Below are 26,271 nucleotides of genomic sequence, written 5' to 3'. Positions count from 1 at the left end.
GAGAAGCAAACAAATTAGGAGCAAACTCGTGTCAACACCCATTAAATGTTTCACTTTCATTGTTTGTGACCGTTTTACGTTTCGAATGAAATTATCATTTCACGTGCAGCAGCCCCATAAAGTGTTTAAACAACAAATGAATTTCGAGAAACAGCCGATGTTTAAACTGTTATAATTTTGAAAAAAATAATCGTAGAAGTCTCCGCTTCTATACTTCGACGTTCATTTTCTGCCAAGATGTTCTTGGCAGAACTATGTCTGTGTGACGTAGACGGTTTAAAACTGGAGACATATCTTTTCTCGAAAATGCTACTTGTATGATTTTACTTTGTGAAATTATAACAGTTCAAACATTGACAATTTATCGAAATACAGAAATTTTCAAAAAAATACCTATTATAACCGTCCTTGGTGTTTGTGATCGACCACCACAAGTTGCGTATACAATGAAAAAATATTAAATTTCATTTTATCTCAAATCAATTCCAATCCAATTTTTTTCATATCAAACTCTTTAATAAAACTAGAAGCAAAGCGATCCGTGCTTAAAAAAGTATCGAAAATTTAAAATGAAATTGTTCATACGAAGAGCCGTTATCGAGGAAATCCGGTTGATATACTTGTTGAATCAGCATCTGAGTGAATGCAGTTCTAGTAGTGCTTTTGTCCGTCGCACGCTCTTTCTATTTCGCGGAAAGAACGAATGCATAAACGTTCAATAAAAATTCCTTTTCTTCGAGATGAAACCAACAGGGCAATTTCATCGAGTTCTTAAAGGAAACACAGTTATTGCGAAAAACCTAAATAAATATGGACATCGATAAAGCGGTTAAAAAATAGCATAGCGTTTATTATTCATCGAAATCCTTACCACATGCCTTCGTAAAACCTTTGTCTGCCAAGCAATGTCCCACGAGGGGATATTCAAAAGACGCGAATCGACGTTTTCGGTTCTCGAAGCTTTAAAAACTCAAGGATGTCGAGTTACGTCTCCAGCCCGCAACGTGTCAACTAAGTCATTCGCTGTTCCGTCGCGTCGACCAGACAATGTCTCCGGTCCAACGGCCCAAGGTACGACGCGAAATCCGTCAGAATTCATTTTGTGATCTAAATGAATCTTCTCATCTCGACGACTTCGAAATCGAAAATTCTTTTGATTGCATTTTCTTACAATCTTACATCCCGAAGATTTATAACAGAAATATAATTATAGACGAATTAAGTACCAGGTGACATGTTTCCATCCACGCAGAGTACTTTCGTTCGGTCTCTGATTCTTGCTTGATTTTAGCTATAGCGACGAAACTCCGACAAAAATCTTTCACGAGTCAATCTTATTCCGAAAAAAGAATGATAGTATCGTTGAACCTTCGGCAGTGAACCCGCAACGAGCATCGGGAACCGTTCATTCCGCCTTGGAGCATATTCGAATCGTATCATCGCGCGATCGGCCAATCCGGCGCAACGATTATGTGCGGTGTATGCATGTTGAGCATGCATATTCAGCGGGTGTCGTGATAGAGACGTTGCTCGGCCCATAAAACACATTTAGACCCGGTCGACTCTCTCTCTCTCTCTCTCTCTCTCTCTCTCTCTCTCTCTCTCTCTCCCTCCCCCCCCTCTCTCTCTTTTCTTTTTCACCCCCGTTGTCGGAGGTCCGAGGAAGACACGGGGCATTACGTTGGGGGATGGCTCGACGGCGCTGGAGACGGGCTGGTAAGTTATTGCATAATAACAAGCCAGTCCCGGAATATTCTTGTTACTCATTTTTCGCGGCGCGCGTGTATTACCATACTGTTTAATATAGAATAGGCCGGCGGAACGGTTCAACGCGTGTCTGAAATCGTGACGGTGGTTCGGGCCCTGTCGGTCGTTCGCCGATACGAATCCAACGCCCCTAGGAAAAGACGCGGCTACCTTGAAGGAAAAAGAAAAAGAAAAAACACCGAAGCGAAAGCAAGCTCGCGTACTTGCACATGCACAACCTCGCGAAACAATAACCCTTCTCTTCGTCTTGCACGCTGTCGTGTGCCGCGGCCTAGCGGATTTCACATTTCACAAATGGGAAAACGAATGTTTTCTGCTAGGCTTTCATGAAAAAAAACTCTATCCAGACTCCTCTGCCGTCGCGCATCGCTGTTGGCCGAAGACGGTGACGAAGAATGACAGCGGGTCGTACCGAGACCAAATGAAATACAGTCTTGTTCCAATATAAGGCGACGGTATTTGTTCCGAAATGAGGAAATCGCTAACTCCTCTTCTACTGTTGAAGTTATTCATTCGACACCGCTTATTGTTAGTACCAGAACGTGAGGGTATATCATGTCGTATCCTTTTCCAAGGAAAGATGTCGCTGTTCGGCCGACAAATTTATTGCGCTACCTTACACCTCTCGTTCATTCTCCGTGTTCGTTAAGCCGCATAGCAACCCTGTTCCGAAATACGACGAAAGCCGGTCCCGACGCTTTGCCTTGTATCGGAACAAGACTGTGGTATGATTTCACAGCACCACACGTCGGTGGTATATGTACGTAGAATTGGGTTCTGAGTGGATTGACTCCGGACAATGAATAATAATAACGTAACTTTATCAATATCAGTAATGATGTGAACGAGGTATGATGCTGACAAAAAAACGACTTCTTTAGCAACGACTGGCGACTTTTTACATTTTCACTCCGCCTGCCGCTATGCGTTTTTCATTTCTTTCGTGCGCGCCAATACAACGCCGATCGTGGTTTGCTTCGACACTCGCCGTGACCTAACCTGCAACTATGTACATATTTATAACTCGCTTGCGCGGGGCATACTTCACTCGGCTATTCCTGCATTCTCCTCTTCGTCCTCCGAAGAGGTTACACTGTATCTTTTCACATAATCTGCCGCGGTTGTGTAATACGCGGTCCTTCGTCGCCTCCTATTCGTATCTATCGTGTCGTTTAACTTTTGAAACCCGATATGGTCCAAAAAACTTCGCTTTTAATTTAGAACCGGGGTCAAACTGACAATGAGTCTTTTTGATGGCAACTAAATCGCCTTCCGCATATTTCGTCGGCGCTTTACATTTCTTATCACACACCCGCCGATTTTCTTCCTGTATTCTGAATAAATTTTCGTTCGCAATATTTCTTAAATCACTACGTTCATTATCAAAATTATGAATTACTTCTTGCTGTATGAATTCAAGAATTTTCACATCTTCCGCTTGTCGCATTTTTATTCCGAACATTAATTCGAACGGGGACATGCCTACACTTCGTTGATACGTAATATTATTTATGCTGCACTGTACGCGATCTACCATACGATACTACTTATCTGAATTATTTAAACATAATTTTGTCAATACTGGAACAATTATTCTATTCATTATTTCTACTTGACCATTTCCACGAGGAACACCTGTTGTAACGAGAATATGTTCAATATTTTCTTTATTACAATATTCTTTAAATTCTGTTGATGTAAATGCTGCACCGCGATCTGAGATTATACAAGATGGATTACCAAATGTTTTCCGCGGGGTTGTTAATTTCTCTAACACTTTTTTCGCGTTGGTCGTTTCCGTTGGATAAAGCCAAACAAACTTGGAGAAGTCATCTGTTATTACAAAAATATACTTGTACGCTTTGCTTCTGCTTGACATTGGTCCTAAATGGTTGTTACGATACGTTGATAACGGACTATCTTCTTTCGGAATCGGCATATGCTTACCTTCGGTTTTCGCTTTCTTTCTTTATGCTAACACGCACGGGACGCAACAATTTGTAGCGACGTCGTCGCTACCACGTTCCGGGGAATTTCGCATCCCTTTTTCATAAAAGCGATTGTCAGAATTTTTACCTGGGCCCGGTACGTGCCTGCTCATAATGAGTCCCCCGACTCATCTGGCAGTCAGACTTTTCCGGGCCGATATCGTCCCGCCAGCGAGTGTCCTTGGTCCGTGACGAGCCCAGCTACCTCAGGTACTTGTACATACCTGATAGCTGGCCTCGCACGACCAAGGGACTTTTTCGTCGCACATTTTCGTGGCTAGCGGGTTTTCCCGCTAGCCTTCGTCCATCCCTTTTTCCGCGGGACACTCTGTCCTTTCTTAAGGACCCAATAAATAGACCTCCGAAGGCGGCGGAGGCATTCATTACTTCGCTTAACGCTGACGAGAGTAGTTGTTCGGTCTCCGTCATTTTTTCTACGATCCGTGATCACCGATGTACGTTTTTCCATACTTCCGTGTAAATAGTCTTTGTAAATAATATCTTTGCGGAATAAACTTCGCATTAAACAACACAGTGTGGTGAGGTTTCCGTATTTATTTCATTGTCGTACCTACCACCTCAAATTAATGAATTTTTCGAGTATGGCTGTGTTACGTATGGAGACGTTCTCCACGTTTATTTCGATTAGAATTTCTAATCTCTTTTCTGAGAACGAAAAGCGTCCCAACAGGCCCCTTTTTTAAACGAAAGATACTGTATGCCTTCTTTATATCAAAATCTCTAGACACTCCCTTCTGGCATCCGTTAATCAATATTCTGATAGGAAATAGCCCGGATAACCTTCATTAACCCCTTTCAACGAAAATCTAACTGAGGCCTGCTTTTCATTAGAAGTGACAAAAAATGTGACTGTGACCCTACGCGACATTAAATCTTAAACAGAGTACCCCTTTCATTTTGAAGGTATATAAACCCATTTGTTTTCATCCTCTTTGGTTCAGTTGAGAAGCGGTTCAGTCAAGATTCAGACGCGGTTCAGTACTCGTGGAGTCACGTCGCGTCAAGTCTAGTGAGATCGGGTTAAAGTCCCTTTCGAATCAATTCGTAACCTTATAGATTACGTTAGCTCGGTATATATTCTATTTGGGCATTCAGCAATCGCTATCTAACCCCGCATTGCCAGTGCGTCAACACCGTGCATCATAGGTAACAAATTCTCAAATTGTACATTCACTCGCGACACAAACAACAACATTTGTAATTATCTTAAATCAGAATATATTTGTCTTGTTTGTTAACTCGCGTAATCTACAACCCTTAATTATTGCCCAATATCCTAATCTAATAATTGAACGTTCCCACACGATACAATCTTACCGCTCGGATTGTATCAATTAAATTATATAAGTTACGAGGCTTACTAATCTTAAATTCAAATCAACGAAGATTTCTCCCACCTAGTGGCGCCCCGGTTCCACATTGGGTCCGTCCACGAAAACTATACCATCCTAGCGGATCCCCGATTTCGCATTGGGTTCTTCCGTATCCTAGCAGCTCCCTGATTTTGCATCGGGTGCGTCTGTGAGTTTTCCACCTTCCTTTCATATCGGGTTCGCTGTGCGTCCAACCTAGTGACTCCCCGATTTCGCATTGGGTGCGTTCGCGAAGTTTCATCCTCCTAGTGGCTCTCCTCGGTTTCGCATCGGGTGCGTCTGCGTTTGACTCCAACCTCCCAGAGGTTCCCTGATTTCACATCAGGTGCGTCCTCGACATCATCTATCCTAGCGGCTCCCCGATTTCGCATTGGGTGCGTCCGCGTACCTAACTAACAAATTGAAACCATATTCCTGGGGTAACAACCCCTCGCCGGCCTCTCGCGTTGCTCGCAGCCCTGGCTCGTAACAGCTGCTAAATTTGGTTTATAATACTCATCTTACATCCGGTCAGTTATCTTTTTCATTCCAAAGTGTCCGTTTTCATGTACTTTCCTAATAATTTCTGTGTGCATACTAGCTGGTAAAACGATAACCCTCTTATTGCTGACTTGCTTGATTAATACACAGTTTTCTACAATAAGGGTGGAAATTATAAAGCGTTACACACGAATATTTCGAAACATATTGATTATAGGCAAAAATGTTTCAGATGAAAATTGTTCTGTACCGACGGGGAAATCATGTGGTGGGACTTTTATTATTCCCGGTGGACATTCCTAGATGAGGCGATGGTCAACTTTCTTTTTTTAAATGGAACGATATGTTTTTTATCCATCATCAAATAGTGCGTTTTGAGATGAGTTCAATGACCTATGACTCAAGGTCATTCAAGGTCAAACTTGCAGGGAAATGCAGAAAAGGTGTGATCGTTGTATTTGTACTTTAGTTTCGTATGTGTTCAAAATGATTACCTCTTACTTTAATGCACTTAACAATTCTTTGTTTAAATGATTCTCTAACTTTGCTCAACATTTCAAGATTTATCTTAGCACTTGCTTCGCGTATTCTGACTTTCATGTTTTCAATCGTCGTAGGCTTAATGGACATTACGCAGTTCTTAACGCGACTCCATAGAAAGTAGTAGTAGAGTGGTGTTAAATTCGGCGAACGGGACGGCCAGGCTACAGGACCTATCCTCGACCTATCCACCTTTCTGCAAAGATTTCATTCATTGCTGTTCGAGAGTATAGTGCATAGTGCGGAGGCACACCGTCATATTGCATCCACATAACGCGCCTTTTACTTAAAGGTACTTTTTCACATAATTGGGGTAGTACATTGTATAGAAAGTTAACATAAACTTGCCCAGTTAAATTTCCTTCGAAAAAGTGCGGGCCAATCACAAAATTTTCGATAATGCCGCACCAAACGTTCAGGGTCCGTGGATTTTGAAACGCCGTTATTCTCATCCAATGTGGATTTTGAGCTGCCCAGTAGTGCATGTTATGCCTGTTTACATTGCCAGTATTTGTAAATGTTGCTTCATCAAAAAGTAGGACGTTAGGTAAGAACGAAACATCTTCAACTATCTTCTGATGAATCCAATTGCAGAAGTTCGATCGTTTGACGAAATCGTCTCCGTACAAATCCTAATGCAATGTTATGTGGTATGAATGGAACTTGTTGGAATGTAAAAGGTTCAATACAGTTGTATGACTGATTCCACGTTCTCTTGCAATTTGTCTACTGCTTGCATGAGGATTCACGTTAACTCGTGCCAATACATCAGTAGCGACGTTATCGTTGGCCACAGTTCGAGGTCAATTTCTTTTCACTTGCACAGAATCTGATCGGAGAAAACGGTGTTCTAGTCTTTCAAATACCAAATGGGGTTTTGGTGGTCGATCTGGGTAGCGTTGTGCATACAAATTAGCAGACATTCTATAATTCTTCCTGCATTCTCCTACCATAAACATGTCAAAACAATTTTGATACATTTCCATTTTCACCACTTATTTGAGTGCTATCTGTAGTGTATACGCTCTGAACGTTGCCGTGGGATCCGCGGGTGTGTGCCCGAGCGGGGTGGGAGTAGTATGCGCGACAGTCGAGACGAAGCGTTCAGAGAGTAAATACGGAATCCGAACATATAAAGATACGAGAGTGTTTTATGTTACACCTAATTTCTCATTATACAAAGTATTCTGAATAGTACAAGTGGCGACGAGGAGAAAACGTGAGTATTAAATATTTAACTTTAAAGAAAAAGGCAAAAGAATGTAGAAAACGTGTTTCGCCATGCAAAGGACCATGCTCGAATAATAAGAGAAATCGAAATAACAATAAAGGGTCACACAGTTATAAACTGTTGCCTGGTCCGCATAAGACAAATCAACGACATTGTTCGTATAGTCGAGTTGTGTTGGCTCGTGTGGTCGAGTTTGTTTGTTTTGCATTGCAAGTTTGATGGAGGCCATAGATTTTCAAAATTGGCCAAGTTGGTGCCCACATAATCTTTCTATATTGTGTGAGACAGCGTGTTCATCGGTAAAGCCACGCAGCTATGGTGCTGTTAGCAAAAGCTAAAGGGCCTGTCGAACCTATGATTAGAAAATAGAACTGTGCGAAATGAGTAACCAAGGGCCACGCAGATCCAATACTGTTACTAAAAGTAAAGGTTGACTGGATTTTCAGAGAATGGATTTTGGGAATTTGATTTCAGGTCAATCCAAATGGCTCAGACACAGATATCCACAGTAGGCCTAGAAACATTCGACTGTGAAGGGGCAGTGGGTGTACGCTGGGAAAAATGGAGAAGAGCTCTAGAAATATATCTCTTAGCGCTTAACATAGACAAACCTATAAAAAAACGCGCTACGCTTTTACATACAGGAGGCTTACAATTGCAAGAGATATATTATAACATACCAGGAGCTCACATTGAGGAAAACAACGGAATAGGTGTTTATGAAATTGCTCTGGAAAAATTAAACGACTACTTTTCTTCAAAACAAAACAGGTATTATGAACGATACCAGGTCAGATTAATTAAACATGTAGAGGGGGAGAGATTTGAAAAATTTCTCCTCAAGGCTTCGTAATCAAGCAGACAGATGCAAATTCATAAATAAAGACGAACATCTAATAGATTAAATCATCGGAAAATGTAGTTCAGCTAAACTGAGAAAAGGATTCTTGCGGTAGGGGACGCGGTCACTTTAGAACAAATAATAAACGAGGCAAATATTTTGGAAACTATTACGCGACAAATAGAACAAATGGAGAATAAAGATGCAAACCAAAGAACGTGGGATACTAATAAAGCTATACTATTAATAAAATAGATAATGGATCGAATATACACATGGAAAGCAAAGACTGTTCTAGGTGCGGTAGCAGGAAACATTCGACTGACGACAGTAAATGTCCAGCCAAAGATAGAAGATGTTTACAATGTGGTTTCATTGCACATTTCTGAGAACATTGCAAGACAAGACAAAAAAGGCGGATGATGAACTCCAGAATGGACTTTAGAACCAAGAAACCGAAGCAGAGCTCCAAGAGTAACAACGAAACAGATTACATTTTTAACTTAGACAATGACTCAAGTATAAGATGCAAAGTGGGTGGAGTGACCATCAGCATGTTGATTGACTCAGGCAGCAAATGTAACGTAATTACCGATAACACTTGGGAATATTTTAAGAGTCGCAAAGTGGAAGCTTTCGATCAAGTAAAAAATCCAGACAAAGTATTCGTACCGTATGGCAGCCATAAACCGCTGAAGGTTATAGGTTCTTTTAAAGCGGATATTTGCATAAACGGAAACAAAAGGAAGGCAGTCATCTACGTCATCGGTAACGGCACGCGCGACCTTCTGCGAAAAACTACTGCCATAGAGCTTTGGGTTTTACGGATCGGTTTTCAAATCAATGCCATCGAGACCTTTCTGAAATTTAAGGATATAAAGGTCCATATTCCAATTAACAAAGACATCAAGCCCGTGATTCAACCGTATAGAAGGATGCCGATCCTTTTAGAACAGAAAGTGAACACAAAATTATTGGAATTGGAAAAAACAGACATCATAGAAAAAGTCAACGGTCCCTCACAATGGGTCTCCCCAATGGTTCCAGTACTGAAAGAAAATGGGGAAGTCCGCAGTTGCATCGACATGAGAAGAGCCAACGAGGCCATTATTAGAGAGAACCACCCTCCTGCCGCGATTTAGGCAGGCTAAATATTTTTCACGCTTAGTGTTCCGTCGCAAGGAGCGATTCAAGTGGTGCTTGCCTTCGGACAATTATTTATGATACGCCCGTGACTGATCACTTACAGCAACATGTGACGACCATTCAAGTCACAGCCTGCCTTTCGTTTGTTTTCACTTCCTATGGTTACGGGACGTCATAAATTAAGTCCTACGAAGGACCACCCAAACAAAAAGGCACTGTTCAAAAGTGTCGAGGGTCAGCCTTGTTGAGAGACCGGCATCAGCTTACGCTTTCCAGGGCAAGGCCCATTCAGCTCACCTAAGGTCTGGGACGAAACGCTCTTCCACTCAATTCAGTCAATCAAATTTTGAAACGGCTGTCCAAGATTAATTTGGCGGACAGTAAACCTCGGCGGTATTGGGAGTGACGCGTTCGCGATCCAACCGGGCCCAAGATTTACGACCTTGGGTAGAACAATCGTCCGCGTATCGCTTCTAAAATCCGTATCCGAACACTTAGACATCAAAAACGCATTTCTCCAGTTGGAGATTAACGAAGAAAGCCGATACATTACAACCTCCAGGACCAATACAGGGTTGTATCGATACAAGAGGCTGATGTTTGGGATATTATGTGCACCAGAAATATTTCAAAAAACCCTCGAAGAAATACTGTTGGGATGTGAAGGGACTGCAAACTTCATTGACGATATAATCGTATATGGTACCGAAGAACGGCAGCAGGACCAACGGTTCGACAAGCTAAGAAAAGTGTTAGAAGATAATAATATTCTTTTAAACAATGCGAAATGTGTCTACAAAACAAGGAAGATTGACTTTTTGGGGCACGAGCTATCAGAGAGGGGTGTAAAGCCTCTTGAAAAATATATGAAGGTTATACAAACCAGCCGAGAACCTGCAACGGTAGGGGAAATACAGAGTTTCTTGGGTTTAGTTAATTTTGTGGGGAAATGGATCCCAAATTTAGCATCACATACGGAACCCCTTGGAGCATTGCTACGATTGAAATTGAACAGAGCAGCGAATATTGAGAAATACTGGACAGCCGACCAGGACAAAGCATTCCAGCAATTAAAGAATTGTTTGTCTAAAATACAAACATTAGGCTATTATGATCCTGTAGACAGAACTCAAGTTTTAGCGGATGCTTCTCCTGTCGTTACAGCCAAACGGAAAAGGAAGCTCTAGCACTTGTCTGGGCGGTAGAACATTTCAAAGTATATTTGATGGGGAAAAGGTTTGAACTCATAAGTGACCATAAGCCGCTCGAGACCATCTTTGGACCAAGATCGAAACCCTGTGCCCGAATAGAACGCAGGGTTCTTAGACTACAGGCTTATAAATACCAAATTATATATCGACCGGGTAAATCAAATATTGCAGATCCCCTTCCAGGGCTGTGTAAATTGAGAACATTGGAACCGTTTGACAACGAAAATTACATTAATGAGGTCGTAGAATACAGCAGACCAACAGTAGTATCCTTGGAATAAATTGAAACGGCTTCGGGGCGCGACGAAGAAATCGCCAGAGTGAGGAAAGGAATTTACAAGAACATTTGGGATAATTCAGTCAACAGTTATAAACATTTTCAGTCGGAAATATGTTTTCAAGGAAATATAGCTTTAAGAGGGAGTAAAATTGTAATTCCCCAAAAGCTTGCGTCAAAAAATACTGGAAGCAGCTCATCAGGGTCATCCTGGCATAGTTGCCATGAAGGCCCGCGTCCGGACTAAAGTGTGGTGGCCTAGAATTGACAAGGACGCGGAAAACAGGGTTAAAGTGTGTAAAGGATGCACTTTGGTGTCAGGTCCTAATCCACCACAACCAATGAAACGACGAGACCTCCCAATAGAACCATGGGTTGACGTAGCAGCTGACTTCATGGGCCCTCTTCCTACCGGTCATTATTTATTCATCGTGGTCGATTATGTAGGATCTCGGGAAAAACGAGGGCACCGCCGCCGCGGGAATCGAACCCACGGCCTCACTGGTGGTAGCCGATTTCGACTAACGCGCTCACCCACGGAACCCTCCCGTTCTTCCCGATCTCCTACATACTTTTGATCTGGGAGTCCTGATCCCACAATTATTACAGTCGATATAAAGAGATCAAAATCATACGGAATATTTCGGCGGATCAAACAATCCAAGAATTAAAAGAAATATTTTCTAGACTGGGTTATCCAGCAACACTAACCGATTCCGTACTGGCCACCGATGAACGGAGGGGTAGAGCGTCAAAATAGAGACGTTTTAAAACGATTGAGGATCAGCTAACTGGAGAAGAAGAACTGGAAGGAGGGCCTACTAGAGTATCTAATTATGTATAATAGCACACCCCATGCAATTACAGGTAGAACTCCTTCCGAATTGTTTTTTAAGAGGAAATTCCGGGATAAAATACCAGCGGCATTGGACATTGAACACAGAATGGTGGACGAGGAGGTTAAAGATCAGGACATGGAAAAAAAAGATGAAAGGAAAGGAATATGGAGACAAAAGAAGAAGAGCATCAGACTGTAAATTGGAGGTAGGTGAAAAGGTATATGTCAAGAACATGACTAAGGAAAACAAGCTCACGCCGAACTTCAACTCGGACACACACACCGTGACAAGCGTAAACGGGGGAGATATCGAGATAAGGAATGACGCAACAAGCAAAGAATACAGGAGAAATATAATTCACCTTAAAAGGGCTACTGATGGTGAATGGTTGGTGGTGGAGAAAGACAATGAAGGTGAGCTAGATGAGAATAACAATAAGAATGAGACCTAATGCACATGAGACAAAGTGATCCAATTGTGTAGCTATTATATTATTCCTAAGCATTATATTGTAATATGTATGTTAGCGCCAATATGTTTCGGGCCCAATCAGGGACGGCTGCCGATGCTTTGAGCGGCGACCTCTGAGAGTCGGCCGACGCTTTGAAATAGGTGACAAAGACACCGATCCCTAATTGCCGATTGCCGACGCTACCGTTGACGCGACGTCATCGGTGACGTGTCGGATGAAGAACCAATCGAGATGATTTCGGGGCGGATCTGGCCACGGAGTGGGGAAGGCAAGCATGCCTTCCGGTAAGAGGACTGTAGGAGACCGCTCAGCACTTACCCCAGAACCGCTGGACGATACGGGTTCCGATAGAACTCTGACATGTAAAATAAAAAATTTTCTCTCTGAACGTTGCCGTGGGACCCGCGGGTATGTGTGCCCGAGCGGGGTGGGAGAGTAAATACGGAACCCGCACATATAAAGATACGAGAGTGTTTTACGAGGGTGGTCTGAAAAGTTTCCGACCTCAACATGAAGATGGCAGTATTCGTCGACAAAAGTACTGGAGCGTGTTTGTGCATGCTTTGACAGGTACTCACCAAAATTTCAGCCATTTCGGACGCTCAGTTATTGTTTAACAGTCGTTTGAATAAGTTGCTGTAAGTGTTTTTGAGAAAATGGAAAAACTCGAGTATCGAGCTGTGATTAAATATTTATTTTTGAAAGGGAATACGCCTACGCAAATCAAAGAAGAGTTAGACGCTGTATACGGGAACTCTGCACCATCATTTACCACCGTGAAATTTTGGACAGCTGAATTTAAACGTGGCCGTACCAGCTTGGATGACGATGAACGTTCGGGACGCCCAAAAACTGCAACCAGTGACGATAACATCGCTAAAATTCACCAAATGGTGCTAGACAACCGTCGAATTAAAGTTAGAGAGATAGAAGAGACCATGAGTTTTGGCGCCGGTTAATTACTGTTGATGAAACTTGGATACACCATTACACTCCCGAATCAAAAATGCAGTCAAAACAGTGGACTGCTTATGGGGAATCGGCGCCAAAAAAGGCAAAGGCTGTTCCTTCGGCTGGGAAAGTGATGGCGACTGTTTTCTGGGACAGTCGTGGAGTTATCTTTATTGATTATCTTCAAAAAGGGAAAACCATTACAGGAGCATACTACGCATCATTGCTTGACAGGCTGAAGGCAGAAATTGCGGAAAAACGGGCATATTTGCAGAAAAAAATCTTGTTCCACCAAGACAATGCGCCGTCTCACACCTCATTGATTGCCATGGCAAAAATCCACGAATTACGGTTTGAACTGCTTGATCACCCACCTTACTCACCAGATCTAGCTCCAAGCGACTTCTTTTTGTTCCCCAAGTTAAAAGTTGCACTCGGAGGACAGAGATTTTCATCAAATGAGGAAGCCATCACCTTTGTAAATAGCTATTTTGCAGAGAAAGACGGCAAGTACTATTTGGACGGGCTGGAGAGATGGGAGCATCGCTGGGAGATGCGTATAGACTTACAAGGAGACTATGTAGAGAAATAAAAATAATTTTGAGGAAAAAGTGACTTATATCTTTGTTAGGTCTCAAACTTTTCAGATAACCCTCGTATGTTACACCTAATTTCTCATTATACAAAGTATTCTGAATAGTACACTATCGTTCAGCGAAGGATACCTTAGGACGAATAGTAATGAAACTAAACTGACTATCTTGCAAACGAGCACAGTAATTACAGAAATACGTTTGTTTTCATTACTTTCATAACTTTGATGTTGTCCCGTGTAATGCTGATATTGAACACATGTTATTGTTTTGGTGTGAAAGTTCGAATGCACGAACTAAAATACAAATAAAATCAGAATGTCGACAGTCGAACGGAGCGGACGTATAATCGCGAGTGCCATTATATGTATTCTCTGTTTACAGTCGTGCAAGAACCTTGCTAAGTGAGTGAGTGAGAGTGTTTATGAACGTTACAAACCCACATAACGGGATTCCCGAGTACAGGGATCCCTCAGTAAATTCTCATCGAGAAGATCAACAAACTGATAAAAACCAACCTAAAATGCAATCATACGCATCAGCTGCAACTTCAAACCTCTTCCCCCGAAACGACCAAGCAATAATATTAGAATCAGTTGAAGGATTACCTATCAAGGCCTACGTGAATTCTATTTCCAAAATAATACAACCGAAGCAAATCATTTCCATCTCACGAATATCAAATGGTAAAGCGTGTATATACCTTGACTCTTCACAAACAGTCTCATAAATAACCTCTAAATTCAAGGAGCTAACAATTAATAATCATAATGTCCACCTAAGATCTCTAATTACACCTTCTCAGAAAATTATATTATCAAATGTCTATCCCTCGATACCTCATAATGTTATCGAACTTGTATTCATGTTGAGGCGTTCATAATCACGCGGCAATAAGCACGCGACCATGTGGCGACACCTCTTATGGTGTTCGGAGTGTCTCGCGGTTCCCGCGTGAATCTCACTTGTTCGTCACACTTCGCTATGTGTACATCACGTTCTGTAGCCGCATGGTCGGCATTGCATATTTTACTAATATTTGATTAAGCATAAATATTGATATTAAAGTGTGTGAATTCACAAGTTCGTATATTGTCTGTATAGACGTTTATTTATTTCCAAGAAGGAACACACTTTTATACTTTCCAACAATTCAAACATAATAACATCCGCACCACCTCAAGATTGACCTTTATCAAAGCGCGCTTCTTCTTTCCTAATCAGCATTTGCTGCTTTCCGGGCAGCAATCTTTCCTAATCTCATACGATAACACGTAATATAGAATCTTTGCAAGTTCAGATAAATTAAAATGCTTTCTCTGTAGCCTCGAGGGACATGTTGCCAAACAGTGTCCTAGAAACGAAAACGTCCAGATGAGCAGTGATGAACCAAATAGCGAGAAAGACACAACTTCGAAAACTGAAAACATTCCCACAAGCACAAACATCTCACAATCTGTGAATGCCGAATCAATAGACAAATACTACGCCGAACCGTCGTTCTCTTCTAACAAGAGGCCACTATCAACATCCGACAACAGTTCCCTACAAGAAAATGATGCCGACAACTTCAATAAGCCGAAGCCTCCTAACAAAAAATTGCAACACACTGGTTTCGTACTCAATAAACATAAAAGCTCAAAGTCGATTAACACTGCAATTGAAAAAGTTTTATTTTATTTTTATTTTTTTTTTTATTTTATGCAATTTCAAAGCTTCTTAGAAAACGTTTTTGGAGTTGAAAATGCAATAGCTGTCGCCCAAGTATACACTCACGATATACAGGCCTTATATCAAATGATTAAAAAAATATACCCGTCACTAAAACATCGTAGCATTAAGAATAGACTTCACAGAATCTCCAAAAAACTAAGTATGGATCTACCTGATGGCTACCAAGACGAACCACTCGTTATGGAATACTCGTCAACGCCTGCTTCATCTGATATCGAATCTGACATTGACATCCCATAACCCTTCTCCCTCCCTTTGTTTCTTCCTTTTGATCTTACCTTTATTCACTATGTCTGACATCATCCAATGGAATATCAATGGTTTTCGCCCACGTTTTGAATCCATTAAATTACTCCTCAACGAACTGAATTCTGCAATTTTTTGTGCCCAGGAAACTAACTTTAAGAACAAGAACAAGACAACTATCAAACTATACTCTTTTTTACAAAAATAGAAGTCAATACTCCCACGCAAGTGAAGGCATTGCTGTGTATGTGAAAAACAATTTCCACTGCGAAGAGATTCCACTATCAACGAACCTCCAAGTTATTGCAGTTGAGGCCTATATTCCTCTCAAAATCACATAGCCACTATATACCTCCCAAATTCGCCAAACTTCACCAGTGATGATCTATTGGACCTTCTGTCCCAAATACCAAAACCCTGCTGACTATGCGGAGATTTTAATAGCCACAACCCGTTATAGGGATCCTCACACCTAGATTCTAGGGGAAAAGCTATCGAAAAATTCATCGAACTCGGCGACTCAATACTTCTGAATACAAAAACAAATACACACAACAACCTATCCTCCAACTCACTCTCAGCCATCGATCTTACCTTTTGCAGTAATGACATTGCTCACTTGAGCAACTGGCAAGTTTTGGACTCTTCGTGGGACAGTGACCATTATCCTATTAGAATCCATATTGATTCCCCAAATTCGACTCAACCAATAAACTATAATCGAATTAAATGGAATTTAAAAAAAATGAATTGGTCCCTGTACGAAGAAGTGGTCCATAACAAATTAACCTCTGACTGTCAACTGAATGAAGAAACCGATATCAATCATCACCTAGAAAAATTCATGCAGATAACGCTTCCCCAAACACCAGTCCCAAAATTAAAAAAATGAAAATCCCTTGGTGGAACGAGGAATGCTATTCTACTAGAGGAGCCTTCAAACAGGCTCTAAATGTTCTCAAAAGACATCCTAAGATAGAAAACAAAATTAACTTCCACAAACTTCGAGCAATTTTCCGCAAAACTATGAAGAGTAGCAGGAAAAACTCCTGGATTGACTTTGTCTCCAATATAAACATAAAAGCCGACTCCAACCTTGCCTGGTCCAAGATACAGAGAATAAATGGAAACTACAGACAAGATATAGAAAACTGTTTAGCCGAAACTTTTGCCAAAAACTCAAGTGATAACAACTAAAGCTCCAGTTTCAGAATCCTAAAATCTAGTGTCAAAGATCTGTCCCTTTCTGATATCCCACTCTCTCATATATCCCCCATTGACGACCCTTTTACTATATCTGAACTTCATGCAGTCCTGATGACCATCCACAAGTCCCTGATGGTGTCCCTAACACCCTCCTGAAACATCTACCCGAATCAGGAAAATTCGCTCTACTTAACCTATACAACCGAATCTGGAGTTAGAAAATTTTTCCAACTGCATAGAGACTAGTTACAGTAATCCCAATTTTAAAACCTAATAAAAATAAACTCGACTGTGCTTCATATAAATCAATTTCCCTAACAAACAATATCTGTAAAGTCTTTGAAAAAATGATTAATACGAGACTCATTTGGAGCCTTGAATCAAGAAACTTGCTATCGAACCTCCAGTTTGGATTCAGAAAACTACGTTCCACGATGGATCACCTAACCACTATCCACTCATCTATCTGCAGTGCACTTGCCAACAACGAACATCTCACGGCTATCAGTCTTGGCATTGAAAAGGCGTATCATATGGTTTGGATAACAAGAGTCTTACACATTCTTAAGAATTTTTAAGTTGGACACAATATGCTAGCCTTTATACATAACTTTCTCACAGATAGATACAACCAGGTAAAAGTACAAAACACTTTTTCAAACAAAACGTTTATATAAAACGGATTACCCCAAGGCTCTGTGATCAGTGTCGCCTTATTTATCATTGTTATTGACGAAATTTCCACTAACTTATTCCCCCCAATCAAAGGCTGTCTTTTCGCTGACGATGTCGCCATGTTTTATCGCGGCGAAACCATAAATACCACCCAAAATATCCTCCAAAAAGCTCTTGATAATCTATCCTCATGGGCCGACCGCACTGGATTTATTTTTTCCAAATCTAAATCTGAACATATTACCTCTTGGAGAGGTAGAAGAATACTTCCCACCATAAACCTTAACATAAATTCCGACCCTATCTCTTCAGTAGAGAAAATTAAAATACTTGGACTTATATTTGACAAACGAATGTCTTGGGTTCACCATGTCAAAAACCTTAAAAATAATTGCCTAAGAAGACCAAACATCTTAAAAAGCCTGGCTTGTAAGAGCTGGGGGCTGACAGAAATACTTTACTAATTACTTACAGGGCTTTGATTCGGTCGAAATTGGACTATGGATCAATAATATACGGTTCGGCAAACAAAAGCATCTTAAACATACTAAATCCTATCCAATCTTCCTGCCTAAGAATTATTCTGGGTGCATTCTGCACCACACGCCCCTAGTAACCCAGTTAGCAAACTCTTCCTTCCAAATAATCCAACCAACAATTTAAAAGAAAATACTATTCCAAACCCCTCTCGTTGAGAATACAAGAAATCTTACAAGAACTCAACATGACCCTCCCAAATATTGAAGATTGCGTTCCATTCTTTCTACCACCACGGACCTCTCTTAACATCCCTTCAACATTATTATTTAATGAATCCAAGAACCAATATAGTGACACTAACAGCATAATACTAAACACTATACTCCAAGATCACATCCACCAAAACAACTACACGCCCATCTACACCGACGGCACTAAAACTGCTTCGTCCTGTGGTTGTGCCTTTATTACCGAAAATTACGTTTTTACCAAAAAGACTTCCTAACAGTTTTTCCTCCTGGTCATGTGAAATCCATGCCATACTATATGCCCTATTATACATTCAGAATTCTAACAAAAACAAATGTTCCATATTTACTGATTCGCTTTTGACGCTATTGGCAATCCGACGCAACACCCTACTGTCCAACGTATGCAAAAAATTGTATCAGAAATCCAAAACGATAATAAATATATTAACTTCGAATGGATCCCTGGACATGTTGGCCTCATTGGTAACGAAGCCGCAAACAAAGCTGCAAAAGAAGCGTGCAATCTTCCAACCTGGGACGATAACTGTAAAACCAGCCTTCCTGATGCAAAATTCTATGTTAAGAAAGCCATAATAAATTTTTGGAATTCAAATTAAACTAACGGCACCCAAACCAAACTACATAAAATAAAGACCAATGTCTACCAAACCCTAACCGATTCACAACTTTCTAGGAAAGATCAGGTCGCAGCTACCCGCATCCGAACAGGTCACTCAAGATATACCCACGAATTCCTGATAACTAAACAAAACCCACCGGAATGTACAACATGCGCCGTGTCCAACAGCATCCAACATATCCTACTCTAATGATCTAAATTCTCTTCTCAACGATCCAGATTTTCCATCGAAAATTACCTGATGACAAATTTAAACGAGAACAATATTGGAAACGTCCTTCTGTTTTTTAAATCTATTGATATACAGGGTGTTCACGCTATTAATAGTCAGCGTTTTTCTTGTAAATAGTAAATATTAGGAAAAAATGAAAGAGGAAAAAGTAGTACTGTTTTCTATACGCAACACAATGGCGTATGTAATTCTTTTGTGTTTATACTATTTTGTTAGATAGAGAGGTGACCTTCAATTTTTTAAATGGAATGCTGTATATTTTTGTATATCACATGAAAGCGTGTGTCTAGACGAATTCGTCCGTATATTGCACAGTGACCTTCAAGGTCATGCAAGGTCAGAAATGGAAGAAACATTTAGAATATTTCATAGCAATGTGAAGCTACTTTTCGCACCGAAGTTGTCGGATTTTCTTCAAAATGTAAGAGGACTTCTAACTTTTTATCTTCAGAAAGAAGACATTTCCGATTATAACACTTTTTTTGGAAATACCCTGTTTCCTTCAAACGCTTGGCACATAAAACAAACTGATTTTCATTTGGATGAACTCTGTCCGGATATTCTTCTAGGTATTTCAATTTACACAAATTGAATGATATACACAAATATACAGCATTCCATTTAAAAAATTGGAGATCACCTTCATATCTAACAAAATAGTGTAAACACAAAAAAATTACATGCGCCATTGTGTTGCGTATAAAAAACAGTACTACTTCTTCTTCTTTCATTTTTTCCTAATGTTTACTATTTACAAGAAAAACGCTGGCTAGTAATAGCGTGAACACCCTGTATATAAACTGTTATAAATTTGTTTTTTGCTGTACCCCCCACAATGTAAATATTAACCGTAACCTTCTCTTCTATATTCAATTGTAAACCATGTGGTCGCTAATGACCTAGCTGTTAATGCGACCACTTTAAAATAAACGATATATGATAATAATAATAACAAATAAAACGATCACACGTTTCCTGCATTTCCCTGCAAGTTTGACCTTGAATGACCTTGAGTCATAAGTCTTTGAACTCATCTCAAAACGCACTATTTGATGATGGATAAAAAAACATATCATTCCATTTAAAAAAAGAAAGTTGACCATCGCCTCATCTAGGAATGTCCACCGGGAATAATAAAAGTCCCACCACATGATTTCCCCATCGGTACTGAATAATTTTCATCTGAAACATTTTTGTGTATAATCAAGATTTGTCGAGATATTCGCCTGTAACGCTTTATAATTTCCACCCTGTATAATCTTCGTAAGGTTCTGTTTGCAAGATTTGCTTTATAGCACGGTTACGCTCGTCTTGCTCTTATTTTTTACGCACTAACGCTAACATGGTATCTTCTATCACGACTACTGGACATCGACTTAACGGGTCTACATGGGGCAACTGTGAGTCTAGACGGTGCTCGACTTCGTATTTGAATTCTTCTAAGATTAATGCCTATCTGACTACCTTCGGCAACAAATCTTGTTTATACAACGTCTTACGCAGCGCATCGCAATCGGTAATTAACTTAAACTTTCCTCCTAATAAGTATACTCTAAATTTTTGAACGGCTTTAATAACTGTCGAAATCTCGAGTTCGTACGAATGATAATTTTTCTCTGCATCGGACGTTTTCCGGCTCAGAAAATATACTGGATAAAAATATTTTTCACCAACATTCTTCTGCAATAATATCTAAAAATTTATTAGCTAAAGACGACTCAACATTTCAAATGATCGTGATTGCTCCGTGCCGAAATTAAACTTAACGTTATCTTTTAATAAATTTGATAAAGGTCGAGCAATTTTCGTGTATTCGCGAATAAACTTCTGAAAATATCCAGCGAGATCTAAAAAACTTTGAATTTATTTCTTATATATAGGAGAGATATACGTATCCACCTTCTATTTCATATTCCAAGTACTCTACACGTTTTTGCAGAAATGTTGACTTTTTCCAATTGATCTTTTAACGTCTCAACAAGCTTCTGAAATGCATCTTCATTATTAACGGCAAGTACTATCAAATCATCCATGTACGTGAAAACAACTTTACGTACAATTAAATCTTTAAAAACTTCGTGAATTAATCTTAAAAAACCTGTAGGACTATTAGAAGGGCCGAATAGTGTTTTCGCGAATTATTGTATTATTGTCCGTTTGGCGTCACGAACGATGTATACAGTGATTTTTCTATATATGTCGCCACGGTCAGAATGATAATCGTCGCGGAATTATCCCCACTACCGCAGGGTATGCCCCGTGAGGGGCCATGAAGCTCGAGAGGCCTCGGACGCCGAGGCGTGTAAACATAACACGACTCTGGCAAGACCCGTGTTATTGACATATATCGAGAATTCACTGTATTTCTGACTTTTTTTTCTACTGGTGCGTCAAAGCAACCGTTTTTCAAATCTTATACTGAAAAGACCCGAGCTTCCGCCATCGCATCTATACTGTCTTCTATTAACGGCATTAGAAATCTGTCTCTAATAATTTGTTTGTTTATCTTACGATAATCCACGCATACTCGATACTCGCCGCTGTTATTCGGGACGATGACCACTGGGCTTGCGTATTCACTATGTACTGCTGGGATGAATCATGCCGCTGCTCAACCAGCCTTTGATCTGCTTCGATCAAATTTCGCGGTCATCGATAATCAGTTTCGCGTCGAACTGTCCGATCGAGATGATTCACGCGTTACCGAATCCCGTAAGTGTGCGCGACGTTCCGCGTTGCTTCACTTTGTCTGTTTCGCCGAAAAGATCTTGCCGAATATGACTTACGTCACTGCCCGTATCCACTAGTGCACTTCACTTTACATTGTTAATGTTTACTTTGAGGAATTCGTTACCGTTACTTTTTATACTGCTCACTTTTGCTTCACTGTGTTTTGACTTCTTTCCTTCGGGACATTTCGTTGCCATGTGACCAGAATTGTAGCAGTTAAAACACTAATCCTTTTCCCTTGTTTGGCAATTTTGAAAATCGTGCTCTATCGAATCGCATCCATAACAACGGGCTTTACTAGGTTTATTATAGCTTGTTTTCTTCTTCCCTACTTCTTTTTTTGTAAATGATTTCTTGTTTTCCATCGTTTTTTCTTTTCTTCTGCCATGTACTTCCAGCGGCTTTCTTAAATCGTATAAAGAATATGCATCGTATAACATTGTTTTATTGACGTCGTCGTCTTGTATACGTTCGATCAATGCCTTGTCCTCTACGTTTCCCTGATTTGCAATTTCTTGCATTGCACCGACATATTGCCGTGCACTTTCGGCTGGTTTCCTTTTCCGCTTCGTTAGCTGCTCATCTACTATTGCATTATTAACCCTTTGCACTCGGAACCATCGATTCTAGAGTCATAATGTCCCCTTAGAGGGGACGTCCGAGTGCAAAGGGTTAATTTCCCTCAATATCTTCCAAGACGTTACACCTTTTTCGTACATTATAAACTGTGTCTTCGAAATCTGCGATCCATTTTTTTATCGGTAACTCGTCGTCTCCCGTGAAATATGCCATGTTTTCGTCAACATCTTTTATCCTAAACTTAACCCTTCGTGTAGAGCGTTTTGCGTGTGTCTGTTCTTTATTTTTTCGTTTTCTTGTCTCCTTTCCATCCTCGCTCGATGCATCGTTGTCTTCATCGGAACCGCTGCTTTCCGTAATTCCATCGTCTTCCTTCGTGTTAATTTTTAATTGGCGTTTTAGGAAGTTCTTCGAGTCTTCCTTTTTACCCACAGTGTTCAAATTTAATTTTCTTATTTCTCCTTTTAACTGATACACCTTCATTCGATCTATCTTATCTTCTGTGTGTGTGTCGGTTGCTTTTTCCGTTCGGTCACGAATATCCTCGAATTCTTCTGCTCCTCTACTGCTCGCTTCTGTTGCTTCATTTCGTCCACGTCCCATCCTAAACGCTTACCGTCATCTCTCTTTTCGAAATTTATCAACTTGCTGCTCTTGCAGGACAACTTTCACTGTACTTAATAACTTCGAAACTTCACGACTTTTACGCGTTATTTCTCAAGATAATGTCTGTCTGCCAATGGTAATTTTGATAAAGTTTAAATATGTTGTAAAACTCAACATTCTGAACAACTTTTTCCTGTACATATGACCGCCGCTCAGCCATAATTTATGAGATATTCGCGAAAAACTGCAGCTATTACAGCTTTTTCTAGAAATATATCACGACGATCGTCACACGATCTATATACCGTGTGAACTTTTTACAACAAATGATGACGAAGGTTTGGTTTCTTGAATATAGAACATTTCGAGGTGAATTTTAACTTTACTAAAAATTATAGACTTTTATACTTTTTAGTAGTTTTCGTTCAAATTTAACCCAACAACGACATTATAAAAATTGATGTTCTTTAAGGCGGAGCCCCTCCCTCTGTACCCCCTCCCCGAAAAACCTAACACAAACTCACTCTGAAATTCATTTAAATTTGAATCGGAAAATGTTCGACACTCGAGTTACTTTGTTGTTCTTTGTTTTCATTAAACTAAATTTCAGAGTGAGTTTGCATTAAGTTTTTCGGTGAGGTGCTCCGTTCCTCCCCCGTCCTAAAGAACGAATTAGGTCTTTTAAAATAGGCAGAATTCGCAATAGTGACGTTTTTTGCGAATATCTCCGAAACTAAAAGAGACCGCCGCGCAGGTTATACCTATAGGGAACAGTTGTTCCGAATGACGAACTTGACAACATATTTCAAACTAAGGCTGAGCGGCGGTTACATGTATAGCAGTGAGTTGTACAGAATGTTGAGTTTTACAACATATTTAAATTTTATCAACATCGGTAAGGAGGAACGTTTTATGCACAATTACCCTGCCAATTCACAACGATCCCGGATAAGCCCCCACTTGTATGATCGGGTTTTGGGCGGATTGACTCCGGACAATGAATAATAATAACACAACTTTATTAACCCTTTCGTTACGGGTGCCGTATATATTCGGCAACTTGCAGACACCGAAAAGGCTACCGACGTGCATCGTGCACACTTTTCGGCGCGGTGCCCCGTTCAGTGGCGTCACTCTGGCGGAGCGGACTGCCGCACAGTGCGGACAAATCGCCTGTTTTCGGCACTTCTCGTAGTTCGGTTATTAATGCATATATAGAGGACATTTTTTACAGACAATTATATTTACCAATATAGTTTATAATTTTAACAAAAAAAAATTTATTATTAAAAATTAACAAATTTCTTTTGAAAAACTAACAAGTTTAGAACAAAATTATTAATAAATTAACCATATGTAAAATTAACAATAATAAACTTAAACAAATTATAATACTAGTGAATAAAACGAATAAACTCAACAAAATGCTATCCGAGCATGCTGCTGCTGCTTCGCTATACGACTCATTCTCAGTACTTTGATTGCGACTCAAAATCATTGACTCTCGTGATCTTGCACATTTTATATATAATTATATATAATTATATATATATAATTATAATAGATATATAATTATTGCAAAATTGTATTATGCATAAAAATGGTTATTATATGATTATTATTAACAATTTCCATCCTAATACGCATGTTTTGCAAAAGAAATGTATTTCATATCGTGATATACACGAATATTGAGCTCTCCCAGTAAATTCCCCACTGTAACTGTGGCGAAGAAATGGCAAAATTTTTTACAACCAAATTTGTTTACAAATGTATACTTATTGTTAATTATTTACAGAAAATGAAATTTAACAATATAACTAATACATTTAACAAGAAAATAACAAATTTTCCACGATAGATCCTGAAGGAAAGGTATGGACACTTGTTAAAAAGTTTACAAAATTGAGAGTCGCAAAAAGTGGCAGACAAAACTATGAAATTCTTAAACTATAATAAGTAATGTATCCGAATATGCATAAATCTCAGGACATGTTTTGCCGTTTTTGTTTTATGTTAATTTGAAGTTTTATATGCAATTAACAAATAAAACCACAGTTGAAAATTTGTACAAAAAATAAATCTACTTTATTAAATGTATAAAGAATGCATATTCCTTGGTAAGAACTTTCCATTACACAGAATTATTATTGCACACTCATTTACAGTTAATATAACATATTTCGATTTTTGGCACTTTAGAGAGTGCCTCCATGGCCAAATTTTTTTACAAAAATCTAAATTTGGTTACTAATGCATGTGCAATGGTAATTAGTCACAAAAAATTAAATTTAACAATAAAATTAATAAGTTGAAAAAAAGAAAATTATTTTTATGCATAAAAAAAATTGTTAAATGATTTTTGAATGAATAATAATATGCATTTCCTGCTAATAAAGAGTTCTGCCAAAGGAAATTTTCGTGCATCGTCAAATAAAAATGTAGTGAGATGTGCCGACTTGTCCGCACTGTGCGCCGTAACGAAAGGGTTAATATCGGTAATGATGTGAACGAGGTATGGTGCTGACAAAAAAAGACGATGTGTTCTTTAGCGACAACCGGACACGACTGGCGACGTTTTACATTTTCACTCCGCCTGTCGCTATGCGTTTCTCATTTCTTTCGTGCGCGCCAATCACTGATATATACAGGGTGAGTCACCAAACGTTAGCACCTCAAATATCTTTGTTGTTTCTAAAGATACGTAAAATATGGTAAGGACAAAGTTGAATGGTACAATGGCTGACACGATGCAAAAAAAAATTTTGTTTTTATGTCATTTTTTTGGAGATATCAAGGTCACCTTGACTTTTTTAAATGGAACCACCCTTTTTTAAACACCTACAATGATAGTCCCTTTCATTAGGAATTCAGTCACTATAATTAGTCCAAGGTCATTCAAGGTCAAGGACAGAAAAAACGTATAAAACTAAAATATGGAAGCAGAATACCTGTATTTTATAAATGTTCGAAATGATGGCCGTCTGCGTCGATACATTGTTGTAAACGAGCTCTGAACGAATGTTGAACTCTGATACGTGTATCCGACGTGATATTCGTACGCATATCTTCAACTGTTGTTGGAGCATCCGTGTACACGGTCTCTTTTAGCAGACCCCATAAAAAGAAATCCAGTGGATTTAAATCAGGCGAACGTGATGG

General features: G+C 39.8%; 2 protein-coding genes across 3 annotated transcripts in view; both read right to left on the bottom strand.

Annotated features, from left to right (window-relative positions):
• LOC143362830 (protein RUFY3) overlaps nt 1-26,271 on the bottom strand; it is a 77,416-nt gene that overhangs the window by 20,795 nt on the left and 30,350 nt on the right. The gene's annotated exons all lie outside the window — the stretch shown is intronic.
• Nucleotides 21,871-24,112, bottom strand: LOC143362839 (uncharacterized). Its single transcript, XM_076803319.1, has 2 exons — nt 24,034-24,112; nt 21,871-23,129 (listed from the first exon to the last, which is right to left on the bottom strand). The coding sequence occupies exon 2, from the start codon at nt 23,104-23,106 to the stop codon at nt 22,597-22,599; it is 510 nt and encodes a 169-aa protein (XP_076659434.1). The 5' UTR covers nt 23,107-23,129; nt 24,034-24,112; the 3' UTR covers nt 21,871-22,596.

The sequence above is a fragment of the Halictus rubicundus genome, chromosome 18 (assembly GCF_050948215.1).
Source record: "Halictus rubicundus isolate RS-2024b chromosome 18, iyHalRubi1_principal, whole genome shotgun sequence".
Lineage (NCBI taxonomy): Eukaryota > Metazoa > Arthropoda > Insecta > Hymenoptera > Halictidae > Halictus > Halictus rubicundus.
This window is presented reverse-complemented; position numbering and strand designations above follow the sequence as displayed.

What these genes read in the sequence shown, in the direction of transcription:
- LOC143362839 (XM_076803319.1), bottom strand. Translation starts at nt 23,106, where the DNA reads ATGGGACGTGGACGAAATGAAGCAACAGAAGCGAGCAGTAGAGGAGCA.